This window comes from Carlito syrichta, unplaced genomic scaffold, assembly GCF_000164805.1.
Source record: "Carlito syrichta isolate Samal-C Ts95f unplaced genomic scaffold, Tarsius_syrichta-2.0.1 Scaffold305573, whole genome shotgun sequence".
NCBI lineage: Eukaryota > Metazoa > Chordata > Mammalia > Primates > Tarsiidae > Carlito > Carlito syrichta.
In genome coordinates this window covers 4,819-29,315 of record NW_007249669.1, presented here as the reverse complement: position 1 = coordinate 29,315, position 24,497 = coordinate 4,819, and the positions used below count along the sequence as shown (strand labels likewise).

At 42.8% G+C, this 24,497-nt stretch overlaps 1 protein-coding gene across 1 annotated transcript in view; it reads left to right on the top strand.

Annotated features, from left to right (window-relative positions):
- Positions 1-24,234, top strand: part of OTOA (otoancorin) — a 76,224-nt gene extending 51,990 nt beyond the window's left edge. The window contains exons 21-28 of the mRNA XM_008061762.1: positions 2,839-2,968; positions 6,334-6,521; positions 9,887-10,042; positions 15,979-16,121; positions 16,388-16,524; positions 17,036-17,133; positions 20,755-20,950; positions 24,164-24,234. Of these exons, the coding sequence (XP_008059953.1) occupies positions 2,839-2,968; positions 6,334-6,521; positions 9,887-10,042; positions 15,979-16,121; positions 16,388-16,524; positions 17,036-17,133; positions 20,755-20,950; positions 24,164-24,234 (1,119 nt within the window). The remainder of the gene's footprint in view (positions 1-2,838; positions 2,969-6,333; positions 6,522-9,886; positions 10,043-15,978; positions 16,122-16,387; positions 16,525-17,035; positions 17,134-20,754; positions 20,951-24,163) is intronic.
- Positions 24,235-24,497: the final 263 nt, after the last annotated feature.

Sequence of the window (24,497 nt, the reverse complement as noted above, 5' to 3'; positions counted from 1 at the left end):
TTTATGACTGCATAATATTCCATTGTGTATATGTACCACATTTTTAAAAATCCAGTCCAGCTTTGATGGGCAGCACAGTCGGTTCCATGTTTTTGCTATTGTGAACAGAGCTGCAACAAACGTGTGTGCAAGTATCTTTTTTGTAGAATGATTTGAGTTCTTCTGGGTATATATTCTCAGTAGGGGAATTGCTGGGTCATATAGAAGGTCAGTTTCTAGTTCTTTCAGAAATCGCCACACTCTTCCAAAGAGGTTGCACTAGTTTGCATTCCCACCAGCAGTGTAGAAGTGTTCCTTTTTCTCCTCATCCTCGCCAGCTTCTGTTGTTGTTTGTGATATTAATGACGGCCATTCTTACTGGGATTAGGTGGTATCTCAGTTTGGTTTTGATTTGCATCTCTCTCATGATTAGTGAGGCTGAGCATTTTTTCATGTGTCTGTTGGCTGTCTATATATTTTCTTTTGAGAAGTGTTTACTCATGTATTTTGCCCACTTTTTAATAGGACTGTTTGTTTTTTTCCTTTTGGCACGTTTGAGTTCTTTGTAGAACCTAGATGTTAGGCCCTTGTCAGATATACAGTTGGCAAATATTTTTTCCCATTCTGTGGGCTGTCTCCCTGTTCTCTTGATGGCTTCTTTTGCTTTGCAGAAGCTCATCAGTTTGATGAGGTCCCACTTGTCTATCTTATTTCTTTTGGTATGGACACTTAGGGTTTTGATCAGGGATTGGTTGCCTGCTCCAATTTCCGTAAGAGTGAGTGAGACCCTATCTTTACAAACAAAACAAAACACACCAAAAATAATTTTTTTTTTGCTGCCTGATTTGTGGATCACTAGGACAGTGCTGCTCCGTAAGGCTGTCTATAGGGCCCAAGCTGCCTAGAACTTGCTCTCACCGTGAAGGTCTGAAATTCCAGAACTGGAAGTAGATCAGTACAATTCTCTTTAAGACCTAGGCTGGAAAAATGGCATGTCGTCATTTATACCATGTTTTGGTGGTGAAAGCAAGTCACATGACCAAGCCCAATCTCAATGGCCCAGAAAATTGTCTCCTTCCGTGGAAGTAGAGGAGGGGGAAGGAGTGAATGATTGATCTCCCACAAAGCATGTTCATGTAATCATACCTGCTCTTGTATGCACAAGGGGCACATGGTCACACATGCTCAGTAGGGCCTGAACACATGGCATGCCTACCCAGAGTCACGCATGCACAGCAGACATTCTGATGGCCAGTCATAGTTAAATTCTCTTTTGCATGTCCAAATATATGGTCATGAGCAATCAATGCACAAATATTATATACTTACCTAATCCTTAAAAAATCAACTTCTGAAGTTGAAAATTCTTGTGTAAACATGATGAACTCTCAAAACAGTGTAGAGTTTAAAAAAAAGAGTTGCAAAAGAATATGTGGCAGGATACTAAGTAAATAAATAAATACTAGCTAAATTAATTTTAAACCCATACAAAATAAGTCTACCTGTAAGATAGGTTTAAAATTATGCAATGAGAATCGCTAATGCCAAGTTCAGGGTGACAGTTACTTCTGGGGAAGGAGGAAGGTGAAGACTGAGGGAAGAACTTATTCATTATATTGTGATGTTTTATTTCTTAAGCTGGGTTGTGAGTACATGAGTGCTTTGTTGTATCATTCTCTGTACATTTTTTTTACACTAGAAATGTTTAATAAAACAAGTAATACATGCTCCTCATTAAAAAAATCCCACTGGTACCAAAGGCAATAAAATGAGCAGCAAGTCCCCTTCTCCCCCTAGACTTCTAGTTCCCCAGCCTCCCTCCTCAGAGGCAATTGCTGTCCCCAGTTTCTTCTGCATTCTTTCAGAAAAATCCTACCCATGGGTTTTCCCCTTTAGAAATACAAAATGGAAAATACCATTCACTCGGCTAAGCACTTTGCTTTCTAAAAGTTAGCTAACTTAGAAGAGTTGCTCTCAGCCTTAGCTGCACATTAGAATCACCTGGGGGAGATTCTAAAATGTACTAATCCATGGTTCCCACCCCAGACCAACTGACTGAGAATCTCTGAGGGTGACACCTGGGTGTCTGTAGAATTCCCAGGTGATTCTTATGTACAACCAAGGTTGAGAACTGCTGGGTTAGACTGTGACTCTAATTCTGAAGATGAGAATAGAAGGAGGAACAATATAAACTGAAGTGCTTTCTCTTTGGGTGAACTGGGATGCAGTGACACATGGCTATAAGAAGAGCCTGATGAATTCTGTGGGCTTGTGACAGGTCTCCCAATAATATCTCAAGTCTTGACAAAGCGCATTTGTTCTAGATGAGAAACGGTGCCTTCTCCAGGGCAACCCAAGCCCCCTCATTGCTAGTCTGCACCAGAATCTGGAGATAACTGTTCTTTGCTTCCTTTTTATGATAAATAGAAAGTTTAATAAGAATTTTAAAATAGCAACTTTTAAAAATGGGTAGGCATACCTACTTTATTGTAAATATTGTTAGAGTGCTCTGGAAATGATACACCATATAACAGTTCCACAGAAAAATGAGTGTGCACATCTGTATCTTGACCAGCATTCAGTATTATCACTTTATTTTGTTGACAATCTGATGGATGAAAAGTGAGGTATACTTATGTTATTTAGCATTTATTGGGTTATTATTGGAATTGAACATCATTTTATAGGATTCTTTTTGGAGACCATATTAATTGAACCTGGGCTTACATTTATATGAGAAGGTGCTATTTAAAAAAAGCAGAGGCAGTAAGTAGGTTACAGTGTAGATTCTGATTCAAATCTGTGTTTAGTGTGCTTTAGCTATTACTTGTTCCTCTTCTTTTATCTTCTAACCCACAGTTTCCTGAGATCCTTCAACAAACAGCTTCCAAGATGGCCGGGACTCTGCCCCCTAAAGAATTCCTCTGGGCTGTCTTTGAATCTGTTTCGAACAGCAGTGACAAGAGCCCCAGCTCTGACCCCATCCCTGGTGAGTGTTTCTGGGGTATCTGAGCCCGTGCCAGGGCAGCACTGTTTTGGACTGGGTCCCTGGCATCAAGAGCCTGTCTCATCTAGGGGACATGTCAGCAAGGTAATAGAAGGGGAAAAATTCATAGGCAAAAGAACCACGCTTTGTAAAGTATCTTGGAATCATGCCCCGAACTCCTTACCCAGGCTACTAGGTTTAATGGGTGAGTATATGTGATGAATACTTCAATAGGATTGACTTAAAGGGTCAATATAGATTGGTGGCTACATATTGCAGTGATAGGGCCAGGCTGCCCAGATTGTACTCCTGAGCCTGCCACTTAGCCTTTGGGTAAGCTTTTAAACCTCTCTGTGCCTCAGTTTTCATTCTCTGTAGAATGGGGATAATGAAAGTCCCTCTTTCATTGGGTTATTGTGAGGATCTGATCTTGCCACTGCACTCCAGGACCCGGGCTACAGAGTGAGATCTTGTCTCTTAACAACAGCAACAAAACCCATCAATATGTTCACAACAGTGCCCGGCATCTAGGAAATGCTTAACAAGTGTTAGATGTTTTTATTATTACTGTACACTTACCAAGTGCAGACTCATGCCGGGCCTGAGGAGACAAAATTAATCAAATCCAATAATAATAATAATACTTGACAGTCAGTGCTTGCTTTCATTCATCCACCAAATATTTATTGAACACCGACTATGTGAACAAAACAGACAAAAATCCCTGTCCTCACAGAGCTAACTTGCTCTCTCTCTGAGTCAGAGTCTCACTCTAGTGCAGAGTCTCACTCTTTCTCTCCCTCTCCCTCTCTCCCTCTCCCTCTTTCTCTCTTTCTTGAGTGAGAGTCTCACTCTGCCACCCAGGCTGGAGTGCAGTGGCGTGATCATGGCTTACTACAGCCTCGACAACCTGGGCTCAGCCAATCCTTTCGTCTCAGCCTCCAGAGTAGCTGGGACTACAGGCACTTGTCACCACACTGGCTAATTTTTTTGCTTTTTGTAGAGATGAGGTCTCACTATGTTGCTCAGGCTGGTCTCCAACTCCTGGGTTCAAACAATCCTCCCACCTCGGCCTCCCAAAGTGCTGGGATTACAAGCGTGAGCCACTGGGCCTGGCCAGAGCTTGTTTTTAAATGGCAGGTGGAAGGGGGGGAGGGAGTAGCCAGACAGTAAATTCCATATATAAGTAAAATATATGGAGCGCTTATAAATATATATAAGAACCAAGAAGGAAAATCAAGCGAGGGAAGGGGGCTGGGAGTGTCGAATGGGGGATTGCCATGTGAAAAGAGAACCATGAAGGAAGGAAGATCTCCTTGAGAAAGTGACCTTGAGCAGAAGACTCCAGGAGTGTGGGAATGGGCCATGTGCAGGCAGAGGAATTATGGCAGAAGTGGGAGAGAAAGGGGAATAGAGGCCAGTGTGGTTGGAGAGGAGCAAGAGACAAGGCTCACCACGTAGAACTTGATCAAGGAAGCCCAGAGGACCTTGGCTTTTCCTCTGGGTGGAGGCACATTGAGCAAAGAAGTGTTACAGGCTGTCTATATTCAGCTTGGGTGGTCTTCTCTCCTTGCATTGTCCCATCCTCACCTCTGTCCTATGAGGTGGGCCCTATAATTCCTCCCATTTTCATCATGAAGGAAATGGGTTTAGAGAGATTAAGGGACTTGACCAAAGTCACAGAGTTAGCAAATGGCAGCTCTTGCATTTGTCCTCAAACCTGGTGATGGTCACCACTAGCTCCTACTGCCCTCAAGGTCTAGCAGTACATGCCATCTTGCAGTAGTACAAAATGTAAGACTTCCATGTTCAGGGGAAGAAGCTCTGTTGTCAGTGCATAGTCAGAGTGTTCTTTAGTTGGTTCTAGGTATTAATTGCACTGTACTTTTAGTGATTCATGAATTAAAAGAATTACTGTTTGTTTTTACCTTAGTTAATGTGTGTGTGTGTGTGTGTGTGTGTGTGTGTGTGTGTGTGTGTTCATTTACCCTACAAATATTTGCTGAACACCTACTATGTGCCAGGGTCTATGCTAAGCCTTGGACACACATCGTGATAAAACCAAGTCCTTGCTGTATTATTCAACCTTTTTGCTCCTCTCTAATTCTGTGCTGTTGCTAGTCCTGTTTTCATGGGAAAGTAGAGTGGGGATGGGTCTGGGAGGGATGGGGCTTTAGTCCCCTCCAAGTGGGTTGTGGTAAAGATGTTTGAGGGTCACAACTGTGTCCTTGATCTGGTCCAATGTTGCCTCTTGTTTGGAGTCCAGTGAATTTTCTTTGAAGATGCAGTGAGAAGAGAGTGGCCATGGGGATTGGGAAATGCCCTGGCCTTGGGTGTGGCAGTGAGTCTCTCAGCATCAGTGGTGGGCAGCTGATAAAACAAGTCTGGGATTGCACTTCAGGAGCCTGGGATTTTCAGGCTTGTTGAGGTCAGCAAGGGCAATATCTCATTTGTGTGCTGGTGGGTAACTGATTTGACCAGGTAAGGTTCAACTTGTTCAAAGACTGAACTGGATGGGTTCTCTTATTGCCCAGGGAAACACAATTCTCTTCTCTCCTAGGATGTGAGGGCCATAGCCTCCATTAGGATTTTTATTATGAAGAAGCCCTCCATTTTGACAGGAGGGCTCCTCCTTTATAATTATTGAACCTTTATGCTGGGTTGCAAACTCAAATGCATAAAGGCTAGGCAGGTAACAGAAATAGTGACCAAGGCTAACATGTATTGAGTGCTTACTGTATGCTTCTTCTAAGTGCTCTATATGTAATAATCATTTAGTCTTCATAACTATCTTTTTTTAAAACATTTTTTATTATAAAACTGTGGGGTACAGTTATGGGTTAGGTATACAAATGTGCATCGTTCAGGCACCCTTGTTAATAAGGGGTGTCTCCCCATCCCCAGACAGATATTGACTACCGTTAGTCCCACCTCCCTTCCCCTCCCTACCCCCCGATAGTTTCCCACCACTTATGAAGTGATTTTATCTACATTTATAGACAAGAAAACTGAAATACAAAGAAATGAAACAGCCTCAAATTTGAATATAAAGTCAGAACTGTTCACTAGCTCTTGCTGCCCTTCAGGAATTTAGAGTTTGGCTGTAATGCTGCAGTGCTTCTCCTTTTGTATGTGGATATGCAAAAAGGTGACATTTCCATGATTTTGTTACCAGGTAATTAGCAAGAAATGGCAGAAGTGGGATCCAAACTGATTCCTAGGTCCCTGCTCTTAACTTCTACACTGTACTGCCTCTCATGAATAAATTCGACTAGAAAGAAATAGTATTCATTTCAGTAAAGAAATAGACTAACATTTCCCGAAATTCTTTTCCCTCTGTTTCTTCCCTGCATCTCCCCTTTCTTCAGGTTGCCATGGAGTCATGGCCCCATCTTCCGATGACATCTCCAAGTTGGCTGAAGCCAACGCCTGCTGGGCCCTGGAGGACCTGCTCTGCTTGGAGGAAGACACCTTCATCAGGAATGTTGAGCTGCTGGGGGCTGTCAGGGGTTTTAGCTGGCCTCAGCTGATGTCCCTCAAGGAGAAGGCGATACAGGTGAAGCCCACTGCAGGAAGAAAACGTCAAACAGAGGGAAAAAAACACACACACCAAAAATGAGCTCAGCATTTCTGCACGTAGAGCAGAATTTTCACATACATTATCTTGTTGGAATTTCACTGCATCAGCTCAGTGATGTGGCTGTGATTCCCCCATCCAAGGAATGGGGAAATCTCCAGTTTCTTAGGGCTGTAGCAGAGAATGGAATGAAATGTGTCTTGGCATCTAGTGAATGCTCAGTAAATCAGATTCTGTGGATGTACTAATGCCTCTGACCAAGGTGGTTTTCAGGAAACCTTTTCTTCTTCCACTTGGAAACCCCCAACTGCTGCTTGCAGCAGGTTCTCAGAATCTGTTGCAAATTCATCTGAAAACCTAGCAGAAAGGAGTAAATATAGGACTGGAAGTAGTTTGCCATCTTTAGAAAGGTCCCTTTGAGTGGCTTGTATTAGCTGTTCAGATAGTTGTGAAATATCTAGTTACCTTCATGGGTTTAAATAATTAAATGTCTTAAAATTGTATGTGTAACTCTATTTTTTATTCAAGCAGTTTAAGTTTATTGTAGAAAAGTAAAAAAATAACAGATAAGGAAATTAGTTCTAATCTTTTACCCAGGGCTAAGCACTGCTGGTATTTTGACATATTCTTCTGAAACTTCCCAGACTTCTATGTATGTGGATAAAATATAGTTATATATTTAATATGCATTTTATGTATATTCACATATATGTTACAAAAATGATATCATACTCACCTACTATTCAATAACTTGTTTGCCACACTCAAGAGTGCAGAGTACATATTTTTCCATATCAGAGATATAAATATGTATCAGTATTTCAAATAGTCTGTAATACAGTTGGCCTTCCATATCCATGACTTCCACATCTACAGATTCAACCAACTGCAGATCAAAAATATATTCAGAAGCCCCCTCCCCAAATAACAATAAAAAATAGTATAGATAAAAATACGGTCATATTTGTATATATTTACATGGTATTAAATATTTTAAGTAATCTGGAACATGCGTGTGGGTTATATGCAAATACTACACCATTTTATATAAGGGACTTGAACATCTGGGGTTTTTGGTGTCTGTGGAATGCTGGAACTGATCCTCTGTGGAGGAGTCCAGAGGGACAGCTGCATCGCACATTATGATTGGTCCTTATTTATTTAGCTAATGTTAGACATTTAGATTGTTTGTATTTTTTTAATACCTGAAAGAACACCTTCATACGTATATCTTTGAGCTCTTGTCTCATTTACTTAGGCTAAATTCCCAGAGGTAAAATTTCTGGGTCCAAGAATATAAATACTTTAAAAGCTTTTGATATAGATAGCCAAATTGCCCTTTCAAAAGCATGTACCAATTTATATTTCCAACCACAACAAGTGAGGGAGTCCTTTACCTCATGTCTTTCCAGCATCATAAGTGGTGATTTTTTTCTTTTTGGTAATATGATAAGCCAAATGGTCTTCTTTGATTATTTTTAATGTACATTTCTTTAATTATGACTGATAAAAATACTTTTCCCCATATGTCTAATTCTTCTGTTGTAAATTTCCTGCTGATATCTTTTGTCTATCTTTTTTATTTTTATTTATTTTGTCATTAATTTAGTATAGAGTTGTGGGGGTACGAGTGAGGACTTACCACATAAGTAGGTGAAGTTTGGGCTTCTAGGTGGCCCTCACTCCCCCTGTGAGTGGACCAGGTACTGTTTGTGTTATCACATGCCTTCCACCCTTCACCCCCCCACCACCATTTCCTAGCAGTGTCCAGCAACTGCTGATCCCTCCCTTGTGGTAATGTAACTAGTGATCAGGGCCCACTTATGAGTGAGAACATGTGGTGGTATTCAGTTCTTTGTTTCTGTGATAGTTCACTTTGTTTGATGGTCTCCAACTGCATCTGAGTTGCTGCAAAGGCCATGATCTTGTTCTGCATTATGGCTGGATGATTCTTCATCGTGTATATGTACCACATTTTCTTTATCCAGTCCACTTTTGATGGGCAGCAGGGTTGGTTCCATGTTTTTGCTATTGTGAATAGTGTGGCAATAAACATGAGTGTGCAAGTGTTTTTTTGGTAGAGCAATTTGTGTTCCTCTGGGTATATTTCCAAGAGAGGAATTGTTGGATCATATGGATGAACAATTTTTAGTTCTTTTAGGGACCATCACACTGCTTTCCATAAAGGTTGAATTAGCTTACATTCCCACAACCAATGAGAGAGTAAAAAAACAACAGGCACTAGTATGGCTGCAGAGAAAAGAGAATGCTTCTACACTATCTTTTTATTTTTAAACAGATGTAGTCATATTTCTCCGTGATTTATTAGAGAACTTTATATATTAGAATTTATCCTATGTCTTTTTAATTTTAATTTATTTTTATTAACGTACAGTTGGTAAATATTATATATCTTTACAGTGTATATGATGTATTGACATATGTATACATTGTGCAGTGGTTAAACAAAGCTAATTAACATATCCATCACATCACATACATATCATTTTTTGTTGTGAGAACATCTAAGATCTACTTTCTTAGCAAATTGCAAGTATACAATACATTATTATCAACTATTGTCAACATACTGTATAGTAGATCACCCTATGTCTGTTTTATTTTTTATTTTTTTATTTTATTTTATTTTTGAGTTGGAGTCTCACTCTGTTGCCCAGACTGGAGTGCAGTGGCCACTCTTGGCCACCGCAGCCTCAATCTGCTGGGCTCTGGTGATCCTTCCACCTCAGCCTTCCACGTAGCTGGAACTACAGGTGCGTGCTACCACGCCCGGCTAATTTTTTGATTTATTGTAGAGATGAGGTCTTGCCAAGTTGCCTAGGTGGGTCTCAAACCCGCGGGCTCAGGCAATCCACTCACCTCGGCCTCCCAAAGCGCGTGATTACAGACTGAGCCACCGAGCCCGGCTGTCTGTTTTAAATACTGCTTTTGTCCCTTCTTGCTGCTATAGTAAAATAAAACAGAAGTTTATTTTTCACAATTATGGGGACTGGGAAATCTAAGATCAAGGTGCTGGCAGACTCAGTGTCTGATGAGATCTCGTTTCTTATGGATAGTGTCTTCTTGATGTGTCCTCCTTCACATTGAAGAAAGGGTCTAACTAGCTATCTGAGGTCTTTTTTATAAGGGCACTAATCCCATTCATAAGGGCTCCACCCTCATGACCTAATCATCTCTCAAGGCCATGCTTTCTAATATATCATGTTGGAGATTAGGTTTCAACATAAGATTTTTTTTTGTGGGAGGAAAGGAAACAAGCATTCAGATCATGATAAATAATACCACTAATGCTAAATCTATTCTATTTTCTTTTTTACCTAAAGGTGTGGGACATGCCTTCTTACTGGAAAGAACACCATATTGTCTCCCTGGGGCGTATTGCTCTGGCTCTTAATGAGAGTGAGCTGGAGCAACTGAACCTCAGCTCCATAGACACTGTGGCTTCCCTAAGCCAGCAGACAGAATGGACCCCCAGACAGGTAGGGAGATGTTGTTGAGTCTTTAAAATATTCTGTATTTATAATAGCTGATCTCACATTGCTGCTGCTAATTTCCTTATTAAAAATATATTTACATTTCTGAGTCTGTTTCTATTGACTGATTTTTTTCTTAGTTATGGGTCATATTTTCTTGTTTACAAGCCTAGTAATTTTGATTGGGTGATAGGCATTGTGAATTTTAAATTGTTGAGTGTTTGATTTAGTTATATTCCTTCAAAGTGTTGAGCTTTGTTCTGTCCTCCATTTAAGTTAGTTTCAAATAAGTTTGATCCTTTTTATGCTTCCTTTTCAGCTTTATTAGAGTGATTCCAGAGTGACCTTTATTATGTGATTAATTTGCCCCCATTATTGAGAAATGATTGTTTTCATGACTCTATGTGATGCTCCATGCATTTCAAGATCTCTCCACTCTGGCTGATGGGAATGTGAATTATTTCTTTTTTTCTCTGCCAGTCCTTTAAGGATTAGGGTCCCAAGCATTCTGTCTTTATGCCTCTTCTCATTCTACATGCTGTGGACCATCTTTGTAGCTCCAGTTTTCATCATAATTCCTAACCTCCAACCCAGAGGTTTTTCCCCCTCTACACCCATACTCATTCATTCAACAGCTGTTTATTGGGCATCTTCTTATGTCAGGTGCTATTCTTGGCACTAGCCCACATTAGTGAAAGAAATAGACAAGAATCTGGGTCTTCATGGAACTTACGTGCCTAGATCTCTCTCCTTGGATGTACCTAAGACTCAGTCTCCCTCAACTTACCTCATTGTCTTTACCCTTTGATTCTTCCCAACCCTAAACTTGCTCCTCCCATGTATCCCCCATTTCTGTGAAAGGCACTGTCACCCTTTCAGAAACTGGGAGTCATCCTTGACCCCTTTCCAATAAATCACCATAGGTTGACTATTCTGTTTTCTTAATTTCTATCAAAATTTGCCTCCATTTGTCTGTATTGTCACTGCCTCTCCCCTTTTCTCTCCCCTTCTTACATGGTTTGGGAATGTGAATTATTTCCAACTGCATATGAGCTCTAGAAATTGCTCAGGCTACTACTTTCTGATGGCTCTTTCCTTGCCTATGTGGAGTTTCACTCCTTATATGTGCAAATCAGCACTCGTACTCAAGAAGACATCTCTGCAGATTTCTGGAACTCTCTCCCCTTCTCCAGTATTTTGCTTCACAAATGATAGGTACCTTGGCCTCTCTGAACTTGGATCTCTGTATCCTCAACTTAGCTGAGCAATTGGACTTATTTGTGTTCCCCTTCCTGATTTGTGACCTGAAAACTGCCTTTGGACAGTAAGAAAGGGCAGTTTTAGGGCTCATCTTATTTTTCTTTCAGGATTATAATTCTGTTTTGTTCAGTATTTGAGTGCAGTTGTTTCATGTATCTTATTCAATTGTTTATGATGTGAGGACAATTTCTGTGTCAGCAAATCCCTCATGAGCTAAAGAAGACGTTCTCCTCAGAATTTTAATGGCTTCTCTTGGGAGAGGGCTTTAGAGTGTCTAATCTGCTGTACTTCTGGAAATGGAAACCTTAGCTTCTCCATGCTGTCTTTGTTCTCAGGCAGCAATCTCATTGGTCATTTTAGCACTAAGCTTATATCCTGCCTAATTAGCTACCCCATAAAAACATGCCTCTTATTTATTAGTTTTTGAAAAAGTCCCAGTATGATCTCCAATCATATAGTTGCCCACCCCTGAACAAACATTCTGGTCAGGGTTAGAGTATGTTGGTTGACCAGGCCTGCATCAGGGAGCAGGGTCCATCTCATTATGACCACATGAGCACAGAATGGTGAAGGGTATATGGTAGGCTGATTAAGGCCCTTCCAAAGGTGCCTACTTCTAAATTCCAGGAACCTATGAATATGTTACCTTATGGGGCAAAAGGGACTTTGAAGATGTGATTAATTTGAGGATCTTGAGATAGGGAGGTTATCCTGGATTGTTTGGGTGGGCTCAATGTAATCACAAGGGTCCTTATATTGCGAGGCAGGAAGTTCACAGATATAGAAGGTGATGTGGTAATGGAAACAGAGGGATACAGAAAGAGATTTTAAGGTGCTATGCTGCTGCTTTTGAAGATGGAGGATGGGGCCATCAGTCAAGGAATGTAGGCAGCTTCTTTGAAACTGGGAAAAGCAAGGGAATGAATTATCTCCAGACCACATCCTGCTGGCCCATTTTAGAATGTGAAATCTCTAGAACTGTAAGAGAATAAATTTTAGGCCACTAAATTTGTAGCAAGTTGTTACAACAGCAGTAAGAAACTAATACAGAGTATTTCTCTGTTATTAAACATAGGGAGAATAGACGCTAAGCAGGCAAAACCAATGCATGACCTCTGCTCTCATGAGTTTTTTGTATTCAGGGTTGCCATGTTCCATAGTGCTGAATGGTGCCATTCAAACAGAATACAGTGTGAGTGGTGCCCCCTGGAGCTGGGCAGCATGGGAGTCCTGGCCATGAGGATTAAAAGAGTTAATACATGTAAAACATTTTGAACATTGTCTGGTGTATAGTAATTAATAAAAATTAGCTGCTTTTATCATCATCATCATCATCATCAACACACTTCCTTTCTCTGGGCTAGCCTCCTTTTTTGCAAGTGGAGAGGGTTAGACCCAACAATCTGAGGTTCCTTTCACTCTGATATTCTGTAATCCTGTGACTCTGTGACCCCAAAACTGTTTTTGACTAGTTTGAGAAGTGCCACATCACAATTTTGCCATTAAAATCATTCTATTTGCAGACTGGGAGAAAAATCCATCCAACTTAGAAATGAGGGTATCTCTTTATTTCTTTTCCTTTGCACCAATTTTAATTCCCATGGATGGCAGTGAGATTTATCAATATGTTTGAAGAGGATATGAAAACCTAACATTTGCATACATCATTTGCAGTCAGTTCTTCAACTTTAGCTCCCAATCAAACCCTTAAATGCATGTTTCTAGATTAATAGTCAGACCTGACGGAGCTACATTAACAGATAGTTCAGTTCAAAAACCAATATAAGAAAAAAAAAAACTATTATAGAAGCCAGAGGGATAAGCAGAGAGATTGAAATCTCACAGCTATTCATTTTTCAGCAGTTAATATTGCCTAAAAGTGTTGGTATTAATTGTCTTGGAATCATTATATATACACTGGTCTAGTCATTCAAGGAAATATATTTGGACTTATCACCTTGTAGGCTGAGCTTGCATTTTCTGGGTTTCAGTAGCAAGGACAATTTAATACCACATCTTCAAAGTAATTTTATTTGAATTGTATTTTGGTACTTTCGTTTTGAAATGAACATGTCTGATAGTTGGGGAGCACAAATTGCCATGAGTCAACTGGTGAAACCTGATTGTAAAGACTTAATAAGAAAACTTTAAAGCTAACTTGAATTTCCATCCTTTCTCCATAACCAAACATGTTCACTGGCTAAGAATATAGGCTCTAGAGTCAGACTGCCTGCGTTTTGATCCTAGAAACGTCATTTTCTAGCTGTGTGACCTTGGCCTAGTTACTTAACCTCTTGGTGCCTCAGTTTTCTCCTCTCTGAAATAGGGATAATTTTTTAAAATTATAGATATGTGGGGTACAAGTCAGTATTAGTCCACAAACAGGCTTTGTGCAGGTGAAGTTTGGACCTCCAATTGACCCTCACTTCTCCTGGTTTAGGACCAGGTATGCTTTGGGATGCTACATGCCCCCTCCTTTACTCCCTCCCCTGGTAGTGTCCATATAGAGTTGCTAGGAGAATTGGATGGGAGAATAAGGTAGTCAAAAATAATGCCAGCATTCAATTAATGTTAGCAATTAATACTTTGGGTGCACATTTCTATTCAGTCAAAGACATTCAAGTGTAAGTGTGGTCTTATTGAACTTCCCCCTTCCTCAGCCCCATAGTAGCTTTCTAATCACGGAGGGCAACTTAATGAAGATATCGACCAGTCTGATTTGCAGAAATGAGGGAAATCTTCCTGAAGTCAGTCAATCACATGAAAGCAGCAAAATAATGCATGCCAAAGGAGTATACATTGCCTATGACTTCTGTAGGTCACTTGCTCAGATGTTATTCCATTCATTCGTCCATTGATTCACTCAAAAAGTAATTATTGAACTCCTACTGTGTGGCAGGCATTATTCTAGGTGCTGGGGGACACAATGGTCAAATATCTGGAAATGGACCTTGTCTGTGGGTAGTCTACTTAGTGTGGGTAGTCTTGTCTACTTGGTGACCCAGACAAACAGTGATCAAAGTCAAAAATCTAACAAATTGTAATAAGTGATACAGCAAATGGACAAGATACTCATGGAATAGTGAGGAGGGAGGCTGTTTGAGATGAAGGAGTCTGGAGGGCAGTCTTCTCAGAGGAGATGGCATTTAAACAGACCCAAGGGACCAGAGGCAATAGCCACATGAAAAATGGAATTCCATTGCAACATTTCACAATCTGTCTCAACACTGTAATGGTCCATATTGTGTGATGGGGATGATCAGCACTAAAGAGAGATGGGAAGATTGACTATATCCCTCTTACTTTCACTCCCATTCAGATGTTTGTCCTTGGATGTCTCCTTCCCACTTTTGCCTTGTGAGCTCCCATAATCGTTGTCACCTGCCCCCATGGGTACAGAAGGATCCGGACTTTATTATATGACTCATCACCGAGTAATTGGCTTAGATGCTTTCTCAGGTTCAACATTGGTAGATCAAATGAATCAGGGATTGTTTAGTTACAAGTGGCAGAAAATCCAACAAAAACTGGCTTGAGTCATAAAAGGAATTTCCCTAACTGAAAAGTTCAGGGAGAGAATTCAGGGATAACTGGATCCAGGAGCTTCAATGTTATGGTTGAGAATTTCATCTCTCATCCATTTTTGGACTTTGCTTTCTTTTGTGTTGACTACATTGAGAGGCAGGCACTCTCCTCCATGTGGCAAGTTCAAGCAGCTTCTTGTGTGTATCCTTCTGAGTTCAAGGCCAGAGTAAAGAAAGCTCTTTTACTATTTCCTTTAACAAAAAAGCCCTGACTGACTCTGGCTGGATCACATGCCAAATTCAGAACCAATCACTACAGTCAGGCTAAGAAATGAATTGATTGCTCAAGGCTGGGCCATATTATCAGTTCTGGAACTCAGAGTACAGTTAGCTTTGATTGAACCACACGAAGTAAGGTTGTGGGAGGGGTGGTTCTTTAGAGAAAGTAGTAAAAAATGAAGAGCCACTATGCTAGAATTACAGAGACCCTGGACACTAGCCCCTTGTAATTAAAATGTCTTAAAATGCTTTAACATCAAAGTATTTTATGTTCAACTCTCTGGAATTGAAGAGCGAGGGGCAAATGTATTTCTGTAGGACCACAGAGGGAGAAAAATTCATTCTGACTGAAAAGTCACAAAAAGCGACTTTTGAATTGACCCTGAAAATAAAAGGATGGCTGGATTCTAACAGTTGGAAGTGCAGAGGAGCATTTCAGGGACTGGCTTGAGCAAAGGCAGGGAGGCAGTAATTTTAGGGTTTTGTTGGAAAGTTGTGGAGACAGATGCTAGAAAAGCTCAGATCTGGATGCAGAAGAACTTCAATGTCCAAACTGTCTGAAGGTCATAAGAGTGACTGAAGGAAATGAGCAGCAGATACAAGCACAGGACACAAGTGCCTTTAATATTGGTGAAAGATATAAAATATTAATTGCCTAAAGATACCTTCTTCATAGATCAGGGAACACACTCAGTTGATGTAGCACCTTAGGGACATGAACCTGCCGTCAGTGACCAGGATGATTTGGAGAGGGAATTCTAGAGAGTAGAGTGGGGGATCAATCGGGAGGCTGCAGCAACAGCTCAGCTGTCCCCTCTGACTTTGGGATCTTGATCATCCCTGGATAGTTCATCTTTGATCCTTTCTCATTTTTTATAGGCTAAATCCATCCTGCAAGGGTTCCTGGATGATTCAGGCTATAATATCCAGGATCTGAAAAGCTTTCATTTAGTTGGACTTGGTGCAACCCTATGTGCTATGAACATCACTGAAATCCCACTTATAAAGATCTCAGAATTCAGGTAACCAAAATACCAGTGTGCACAATGGCAAATTATCCATCCATCCATCCATCCATCCATCCATCCATCCATCCATCCACCCATCCATCCACCAATCCAGATTTTCTCCACTTACTGATGCTTTGTAGCCTTCTGGGTTAATACAGGGAGTGGGGTTAGCTGGATCCTTTCTCAATGCTGAGCCTTCCTAACTTCTGCACATTGGTTTTTTATTTTTGACTGGAGTGTTCCCCAAGCTCACACTATCTCCTGCTCTCTTTAACCAGGGTAGTAGTGGCCAGAATTGGAACTCTGCTCTGTAGTGCCCATGTCTTGACTGAGTTTAAGAGGAAGGCAGAAGTCGTGTTTGGGGATCCCACCAAGTGGACCAGCTCTGTCTTGCAGGAGCTGGGGACCATCGCAGGTAAGAGCCACCCTGAACATGCTTTTTTCTCTCTTTCCAAACTTAAATGTGAGGAGAAAAATAAAATGAATCCTTGGCCACGTGTAGCAAACATCAATGGAGTTACAGGAGGACCTAGATTTCATGATTTGAAGTTTGAGAGAGTAGGGTCTGAAAATATGCCTTTTAAACAAGCTCTCTTGGAGATTGTTGTGTGCACTAAAGGTTGAAAGACACAAGAATGTGATTTAATTGGCCCCAAATAGGTTTATACACAATTTGAAAGTGTGTAAATTGAAGCTCCTTCTGGGCATGCATTTCACAGCAGGAAACCAATCAGGGCTAATGTGACCCACATTTTTTTTCTGAGTTGATTAAGGAACTTGATTCTCCAGTGTGATTTTCAGGGCCTTTTGTGAGGGATGATGCTTGCCTAGAACACTCAGATCTGTACATTATGCAGCACCATTAATAAAACAAGCGGAGTTCCGATGGCTTGAACTAAACCCTCGTGATTCCTTTTCCTCCCCAGCTGGATTAACTAAGGCAGAGCTCCGGATGCTTGACAAGGATTTGATGCCATATTTCCAACCATCAGCAATAAAATGCTTTCCTGATGAGATATTCAAAGTAGGTGCTCAGTTCTTCAAGGAGAAATGGGAGCCTGACCCCATTTCAAATCACACAAGGAAACAGGTGACAGGCCTTGGAATTTAAAGGCTTGCAACCAGCCTTCTGGTGATGGGGCCAGGGAAGATCAGTATGCCAACAATGAATGGTCACAGGATAATTTTAGGTGGTTTTATTTTATTTTATTGAGACATGGGCTCACTCTGTCACCCAGGCTGGAGTGCAGTGGCATGATCCTGGCTCACTGCAGCCTCAACCTCTAGGACTCAGGTGATCCTTCTGCCTCTGCCTCCTGAGTAGCTGGAACTACAGAATTAAACTATGCCCGGCTAATTTTTGTATTTTTTGTAGAGATGAGGTCTCACTATGTTGCCTAGGTTTGTCTCAAACTCCTGGGCTCAAGCAATTCTCCCGTCTTGGGAAAATTGGGAGAAATTCTGGGATTACAGGCATGAACCACTGCACCCGGCCCAATTTTAGGTTGTTTTTTTTTTTAAAAGAGTGGTTTTTTCTTAAAAGTTTAATTTATGGTTTAATTGTAACTATTTTATGGACACTTTCTCTTTATAACAAGTGGTACTGATTTTCTATTTATGGTGGTGTGACAAGTTCATAAACCCTTATGCAAAACCTTTGGGACAGATATAGTTCAGAATCCAGATTTTAAGAAGATTATGTTGTTCAGGTACTGTGTGTAACTCAATACCCCCAACAGGGTATGGGGAAGCACTTTGTAAGCAAACACATTAGTATTTCTATGAAGAAATCAGTGACAAGTCACACTAATTGAAATAAATGGAGTCTATAAATAAATAGTCTCACATCAAGTCAGGTCAGGTTTTACTAATAAATAAATTTGTATTAAAATTCGGAAAAAACTTTCAGTTTTAATACTTTTTGAACTTTGGAATTGCAGATGAGAGATTGTGGACCTCTGTAACATTTCCTTTTAAAATAAATTTAAGAAAAAATATTTTAGTTGATTTAAAGACAAATATTAAGAAAACCACAGTATTACAGGTGATAAATCACTGTGGAAAAAATTGAGAAGGTGGAATTGGATCAAAGTCAGGGAAGTACAGTATTCAGGGAGACGTCATTGTTTCCTATCTATGTTCAAGATTAGGTGAGTGTTTGGTGGGGACAGTTGGCTCTGCGGAGGGAGACTCTGGTGTTCTTGCTTGCTGTGTATTATGGGAACACATTCAGTCCATCCACTTTGTGGATAAGGCACAAAAACCAGTTTAGACACACTCCCATGATGCCACGTCATTGGTCAATTTCAAGACACACAGCCTACCGTGAACCTCTTCAGCACCTCGGACAGCTCCCAGCACAGAGCAGGTGTAATAACTTTGTGGACAATAAACAGCAGTTCTTAAGACCATTGAGCTAATTCCTGCTTTCCCTTTGGGGCACTCAGCTTGGAACAGGCAGCTTAGTCTTGAATGCTGGCATTTTGGTAAGCTCTTTCCTTTGGTCTGGTTTAGAGTACAGTTGTGCTGCTTTTTTGTTTGGGTATTTGTCTATTCCAGAAATTCCTATTGGCCGTGTACATTGTGATAGGCTCCAGGCTAGGTGCACCTGGGGATGCATGGGTGAAGGAGTCATCACAAAATGCCTTCAGGACCCTGGAAAGTAACATAAAAAGTAAGCTGGGGACCAAGGTAAACTGAGAACCCTGTCTAAATGGGGAGGCTGCATCTCATCTCTAGCACATTAATGCAGTGTGATCATGTGGGCCCAGTATTGCTGAATCTTCTTCTCTCTCTCTTTTTTAAAAGAAGAAACCAGAAATCTTCATTTTCATGTGGAATCTACTGATGGTTAAATGTTGGCAGCCAATGTGAATTTATTTTTGAAAACACAGTGCAGTTGGCCTAGAGATTCAACCTGGTCTATAGGTCACAAGTTAGCAACACTGGAAAAATAGACAATTTCTATAATACAGACTCTGTGTAAATGGTAGATGTAAGCCAGAAGGGCACTTGTGTTTCCTCCCCCCATGCGTGTGTGGGTGTGTGTGTGTGTGTGTGTGTGTGTGTGTGTGATGACAGGATAGGAGGTGACACTAAATCTTGGAGGACAGGGTAACTAGGTAGAGAGGGAGGAACAGCATTCCAGGCCAAAGGAAGTGCACAAAAAGGTGCTGCCTTCTGGGGACTGTGAATATTGATGCTCATTCTCCTGGGGTGAGGTGTGCCAGGTGAGGCTGGAGAGATGGGCAGGATCCAGAGCTTTTCCATGTCCAGAAGCCTGAGCTATGTCCTGGAGTGAGGTGCGGATAAAGGTTCTAAGCACAGGAATATGATTCCAGGGAGGCATCTACCTGGGCAGAAGAGGAGGAGAGTGTGATGAAGAAGAAGTGAGAGAATGTAAGCACTTTTCCCTCATTCTTTGGGGCCCTTAGAAAATAAGCAGGATACCCCTGGAGTCCCCTCTGCAAGAGCAAAATCCTGCCATCCCACCTTATTCTGTCTGGCTTTACTGGAACTAGTCATGAAGTCCTTTGAGCTGGTGGTGGTGTCAGAAAATGCCTTGCTTAGAGTCCTCAAAGACACACACTTAGTGTGCCTGACACAATTTCCTACTCATGTTGTTCATGGCAGACATCACTAACAGATTACTACACTTTCCTCCTCTGCTCCCCAGTAGAACTCATCACATGGTGCTCAGGCAGTCATAGCAAAGGATCAGAATCAATCGGCACAGGAGATGAGTTTTCTGTGCTGCTCCACAGAGAACCTATGTCACTTGCCCAAGGTGACATGGCTAGCTTATGTCAGAGCTGGACTTTGCCCTACATACCAGTGTGTCCTGAGACGAAGGGCCCAAAGAATTGGGAAGGTGCCTTGCCTGGTATTAAATAACAGTAAGCCATACAATGAGAAAATCATGACTCCCTTTCCAAGTCTCCTTTAATACTTCGGATTGCTTCAAGCAGCAAGCGTCAGTTTGCAGCTAGAATGTCTTTAACACCTCCACAACACTTTTTATGTCCCCTCCCTCCTTTTTAAGAGGTCATGGGTTCAGCCGTTGTTGGCCAACAAAGCTCACTAGGTGAATTCAACATTTTTTTGGGCTTTTATTTAATGTTTACTTATGGTAAATCCTGCTGGTGTCCAATTTTAGGAAATTTCCTTTTTAAAATTTCTATTTTAAAATACATTAGTTAGCCGGGCTCGGTGGCTCAGCCTGTAATCCCGCACCTTTGGGAGGCTGAGGTGAGTGGATTGCCTGAACCCACGGGTTCGAGACCCGCCTGGGCAACGAGACCTCTTCTCTACAATAAATCAAAAAATCAGCCGGGCGTGGTAGCGCGTGCCTGTAATTCCGGCTACTCGGAAGGCTGAGGCGGAAGGATCGCTGGAGCCCAGCAGGCGAGGCTGCGGTGGCCGGGAGCGGCCACTGCACTCCAGTCTGGGCGACGGAGTGAGACTCCAACTCAATAAATAAATAAATAAATAAATAAACAAAAAATAAATAATAAAATACATTAATTTTGGTAAGCGAAAGAGTGATCTAATTTTAAGGAAACATCTTATAAAGGAGCGAACGTGATACATGGGTATGACAAAGTTAGGCCCCTCTGAGCGCTCTGCCGCCTTTCCCTTCCCCAAGGAGCTGTCCGCGGAGCAGATCGCCTCCTTGGGTCCAGAGAATGCCGCGGCGGTGACCCTCGCTCAGCGCCGGCAGCTCAGCGTGCTACAGCTGCAGAGCCTTCAGCGGGCGCTAGATGGCGCCAAGACTCACTCCTGGCAGGAGGCGCCCGCGAGCTTCAGTCCCACCGGAACTCCCTCCTCGCGGTCTCCCCCAGGTGAGCCGAGTCGCCTCCTGCCCCATGGTCCAGCCCTACCCCCTTCCCTGTGCTCCCTGCAGGGCCTAGGGCAGGAAGATTCCAAAGATTCAGAGTGAGGTCTCTGGTAGTCATTGGGTGAATCCTGCACTCGCAGAAAAGCCCCAAGTCCCTACCAAGCTTCACAGAGATGGTTCTCAGCCCTGGCAGCACTTTAAAACCACCCGGGGGAGCTTTTAAAATCTTCCAGTTCCCCGGGCTCCACCCAGAACTCGTTGCCTCAGAATCTCTCAGGACTGAATCCATTTCAATGTCTCCTTTGTATCCTCCCTCTGTGCCACTGTCCAGTATTAATGACTTGTATAAATGCTGGGCACCTGTGGTGTTCCAAATTTGCCCTGGGGCTGGGAATGCAGGGGTGGGCAAGATAGATAAGTCCCTCCTGTAAGTGAAGACGATGATTTCACATCCGATAAGGCCAGGGAAGAAAATATGCGGGGGGAGTGATGATGACTAAGGGCTGAACTAAGATGGAATAGTGAGGAGGCCTCACCAGGGGGTGGCATTTGACCCTGGGGGTCTGGCTTTCCTTCCCCTTTCTCCTCCCTGCCTTACTTACTCCTCCTTTCCCTGCACTTTTTCATTTCTTTGTGACTCCATTCTGTCTTTAGCACCATATCTGAATGGCAGTCTGGAGACACAGCTTCCCACAAGGTGTGTCCCCTTCCCTCACTGAGCTCTTAGTGCAACCAGGGGTGAGGGGAGACATGCATGCCCAGGCAGCCATGAGGCAGGGTGCTGGGTGCCGAGATGGGATACGCAGGGATAGGCTTGGGGGAGGGGGGGGAGGAAAGCTCAAGTCAGTGATGTCTCAGTTGAGGCGCAAGGTGAGGATAAGATAGGCTTAGCCAGGTAGATAATGTCCCTGGCAGAAGGAACAGCATGTGCAAATAACCTAGAGAAGAAAGAGAACGTGGTGTTTAACTAAAACCTCCACTCTGCCTTTTCTTGCCTTGAAACATCTGCCTCTGTTCCACTTCCTGCCTTCACTTGGAAGGGCAAATTGGAGTCGTCCCTGTGTCTGCAGCCACCAGTGGCCAGAGGTGGTGCTTGCAAACAGAAGCCATTCCCTTTGATGTATTATTATTATCTTAAAAAATGTTTTCACTGAAATATAATATGCCCACATTTAAAAATTATTTTTGTGTCACAGTGTTTTGTACAGATAGATAATGTACACAATAGGTAATGCACAGGGTTCAAAAAACATAAGGCATCCGGGCTCGGTGGCTCAGCCTGTAATCCCATGCCTTTGGGAGGCTGAGGTGAGTGGATTGCCTGAGCCCGCGGGTTCAAGACCCGCCTGGGCAGCGAGACCTCATCTCTACAATAAATCAAAAAATCAGCCAGGCGTGGTAGTGCATGCCTGTAGTTCTGGCTACTCGGAAGGCTGAGGTGGAAGGATTGCCGGAGCCCAGCAGGCGAGGCTGCGGTGGCCAGGAGCGGCCACTGCACTCCAGTCTGGGCAACCGAGTGAGACTCCAACTAAAAAAAAACCAAAAAACATAAGGCCTGAAAAGGCAAGTAGTGAAACCTTTTTCTCCATCCTCTGCCCCCCAGCCACCCAGTTCCCTTCCCCAGAGGCAAGCAATGTTACCAGCTTCTTGTGTATTTGTTCAGAGATGTTCTATGCATACACAACAAATCAAATGTGGATTGTCTCTGCACCCTTACAAAAGCATATTATATACCTTGTTCTGCATATTGCATTCTTCACCTGACAATATGCCTTGGAGACAGGTCCACACCTGTGCACCAGAGCTGTGTAATTGTTGGTTTTGTGGTGATGCTGTACTATATTCAACCAGATCTCTGTAGATGGATATTTCCATTGTTTCTATTTTTTTGCTGTTACAAACAACGCTGTAGCCCATGACCTTTTATCATTCGTGTATGTTCATGTATGTCTGTATGATAAACTCTTCAAAGTGCAATTGCTGCATCAGAAGGTATGTGCATTTGTAATTTTGATGGACATTGTCAAATTCCCTGCAGAAAGGCGGGACTCATTTTCTCTTGAAGCAGCTGTGTCATAAAGTGATGAGGGCCCTTTAAAAAGATGTTCCCTATATGTCCCCAGCCAGGCAGGATCCTGGATACCCTTCCTTCCTCCATTCACCTCACAGACCTGAGCGAGGGCTGCTGGTGAACCTTCCTGTGGGCCAAACCCTTAATCTCTTATTCCGGAATTTGCTTAATAATCAGAATCATCTGGGAAAGATGTTTAAAACACAAATTCCTGGGCCTCCTCACCAATTTGCTGAATCAGAATCTCCAGGGGAGGATCCTGGAATTTGCATTTTTAAAATTTTCATTATTTATTTATTTATTTATTTATTTTTTGAGTCGGAGTTTCACTCTGTCACCCAGACTGGAGTGCAGTGGCCGCTCCCGGCCACCGCAGCCTCGACCTGCTGGGCTCTGGCAATCCTTCCGCCTCAGCCTTCCAAGTAGCTGGAAATACAGGCATGCACTACCACGCCCGACTAATTTTTTTTTTTTTTTTTTGAGTTGGAGTCTCACTCTGTCGCCCAGACTGGAGTGCAGTGGCCGCTCCCGGCCACCGCAGCCTCGCCTGCTGGGCTCCGGCGATCCTTCCGCCTCAGCCTTCCGAGTAGCCGGAATTACAGGCATGCGCTACCACGCCCGGCTGATTTTTTTTTTATTGTAGAGATGAGGTCTCGCCTACCCAGGCGGGTCTCGAACCCGCGGGCTCAGGCCATCCTCTCACCTCAGCCTCCCAAAGGCGCGGGATTACAGGCTGAGCCACCAAACCCGGCTTAATTTTTTGATTTATTGTAGAGATGAGGTCTCGCCAGTTGCCCAGGCGGGTCTCGAACCTGCGGGCTCAGGCAATTTACTCACCTTGGCCTCCCAAAGCACGGGACTACAGGCTGAGCCACTGAGTCCAGCCGGAATTTACATTTTTAACACGCTCCCAAGACTCTTATGATTAAGGCAGATTTGATACATGCTGATTCACACAGTCTCATTCAGCTCTCACTCCCCCACCTCCCCTTCCCTTTGGGCTCGCTATTCCCACTTAACAGATGAACAAATCAGGGTTTGGTGTTAAGTGTCCCAGAGAGACACTCAGGGCGTTTGGGTGTGATGCCTCCGCCCTCTCTGGCTGCCGAGACCTCATGTGTCCTCTCATCTTGTGTTTGCTTTTAGGAACACCCATCTGCTGGGGTCTTTGGCTTGGCTGCCCGCTGCTGGTCCCAATGGCCAAGGCCCTGTGGTGAGTGACCTGAGCACATCACCCTGCCCTGTGATGTCCCAAACAGCTGGCCAAGGCATGTAGAGACAAAGGACGTTTCAGACTGCGGGAGACCGTTCCTGGACCAAGAGCCTCGACTAGGGCAGGGAGACCATCTTGCAAATCCTTAAGCCAGACCATCTCCTCAGCAGGGATCCCATTGCTGTCCCATTTCGGCTTATTTTGTTTTCAGCTTGGAGACAGAGAACCAGTGGGGAAGGAAGGGTGTTTTCTGTTAACAGCATAAGG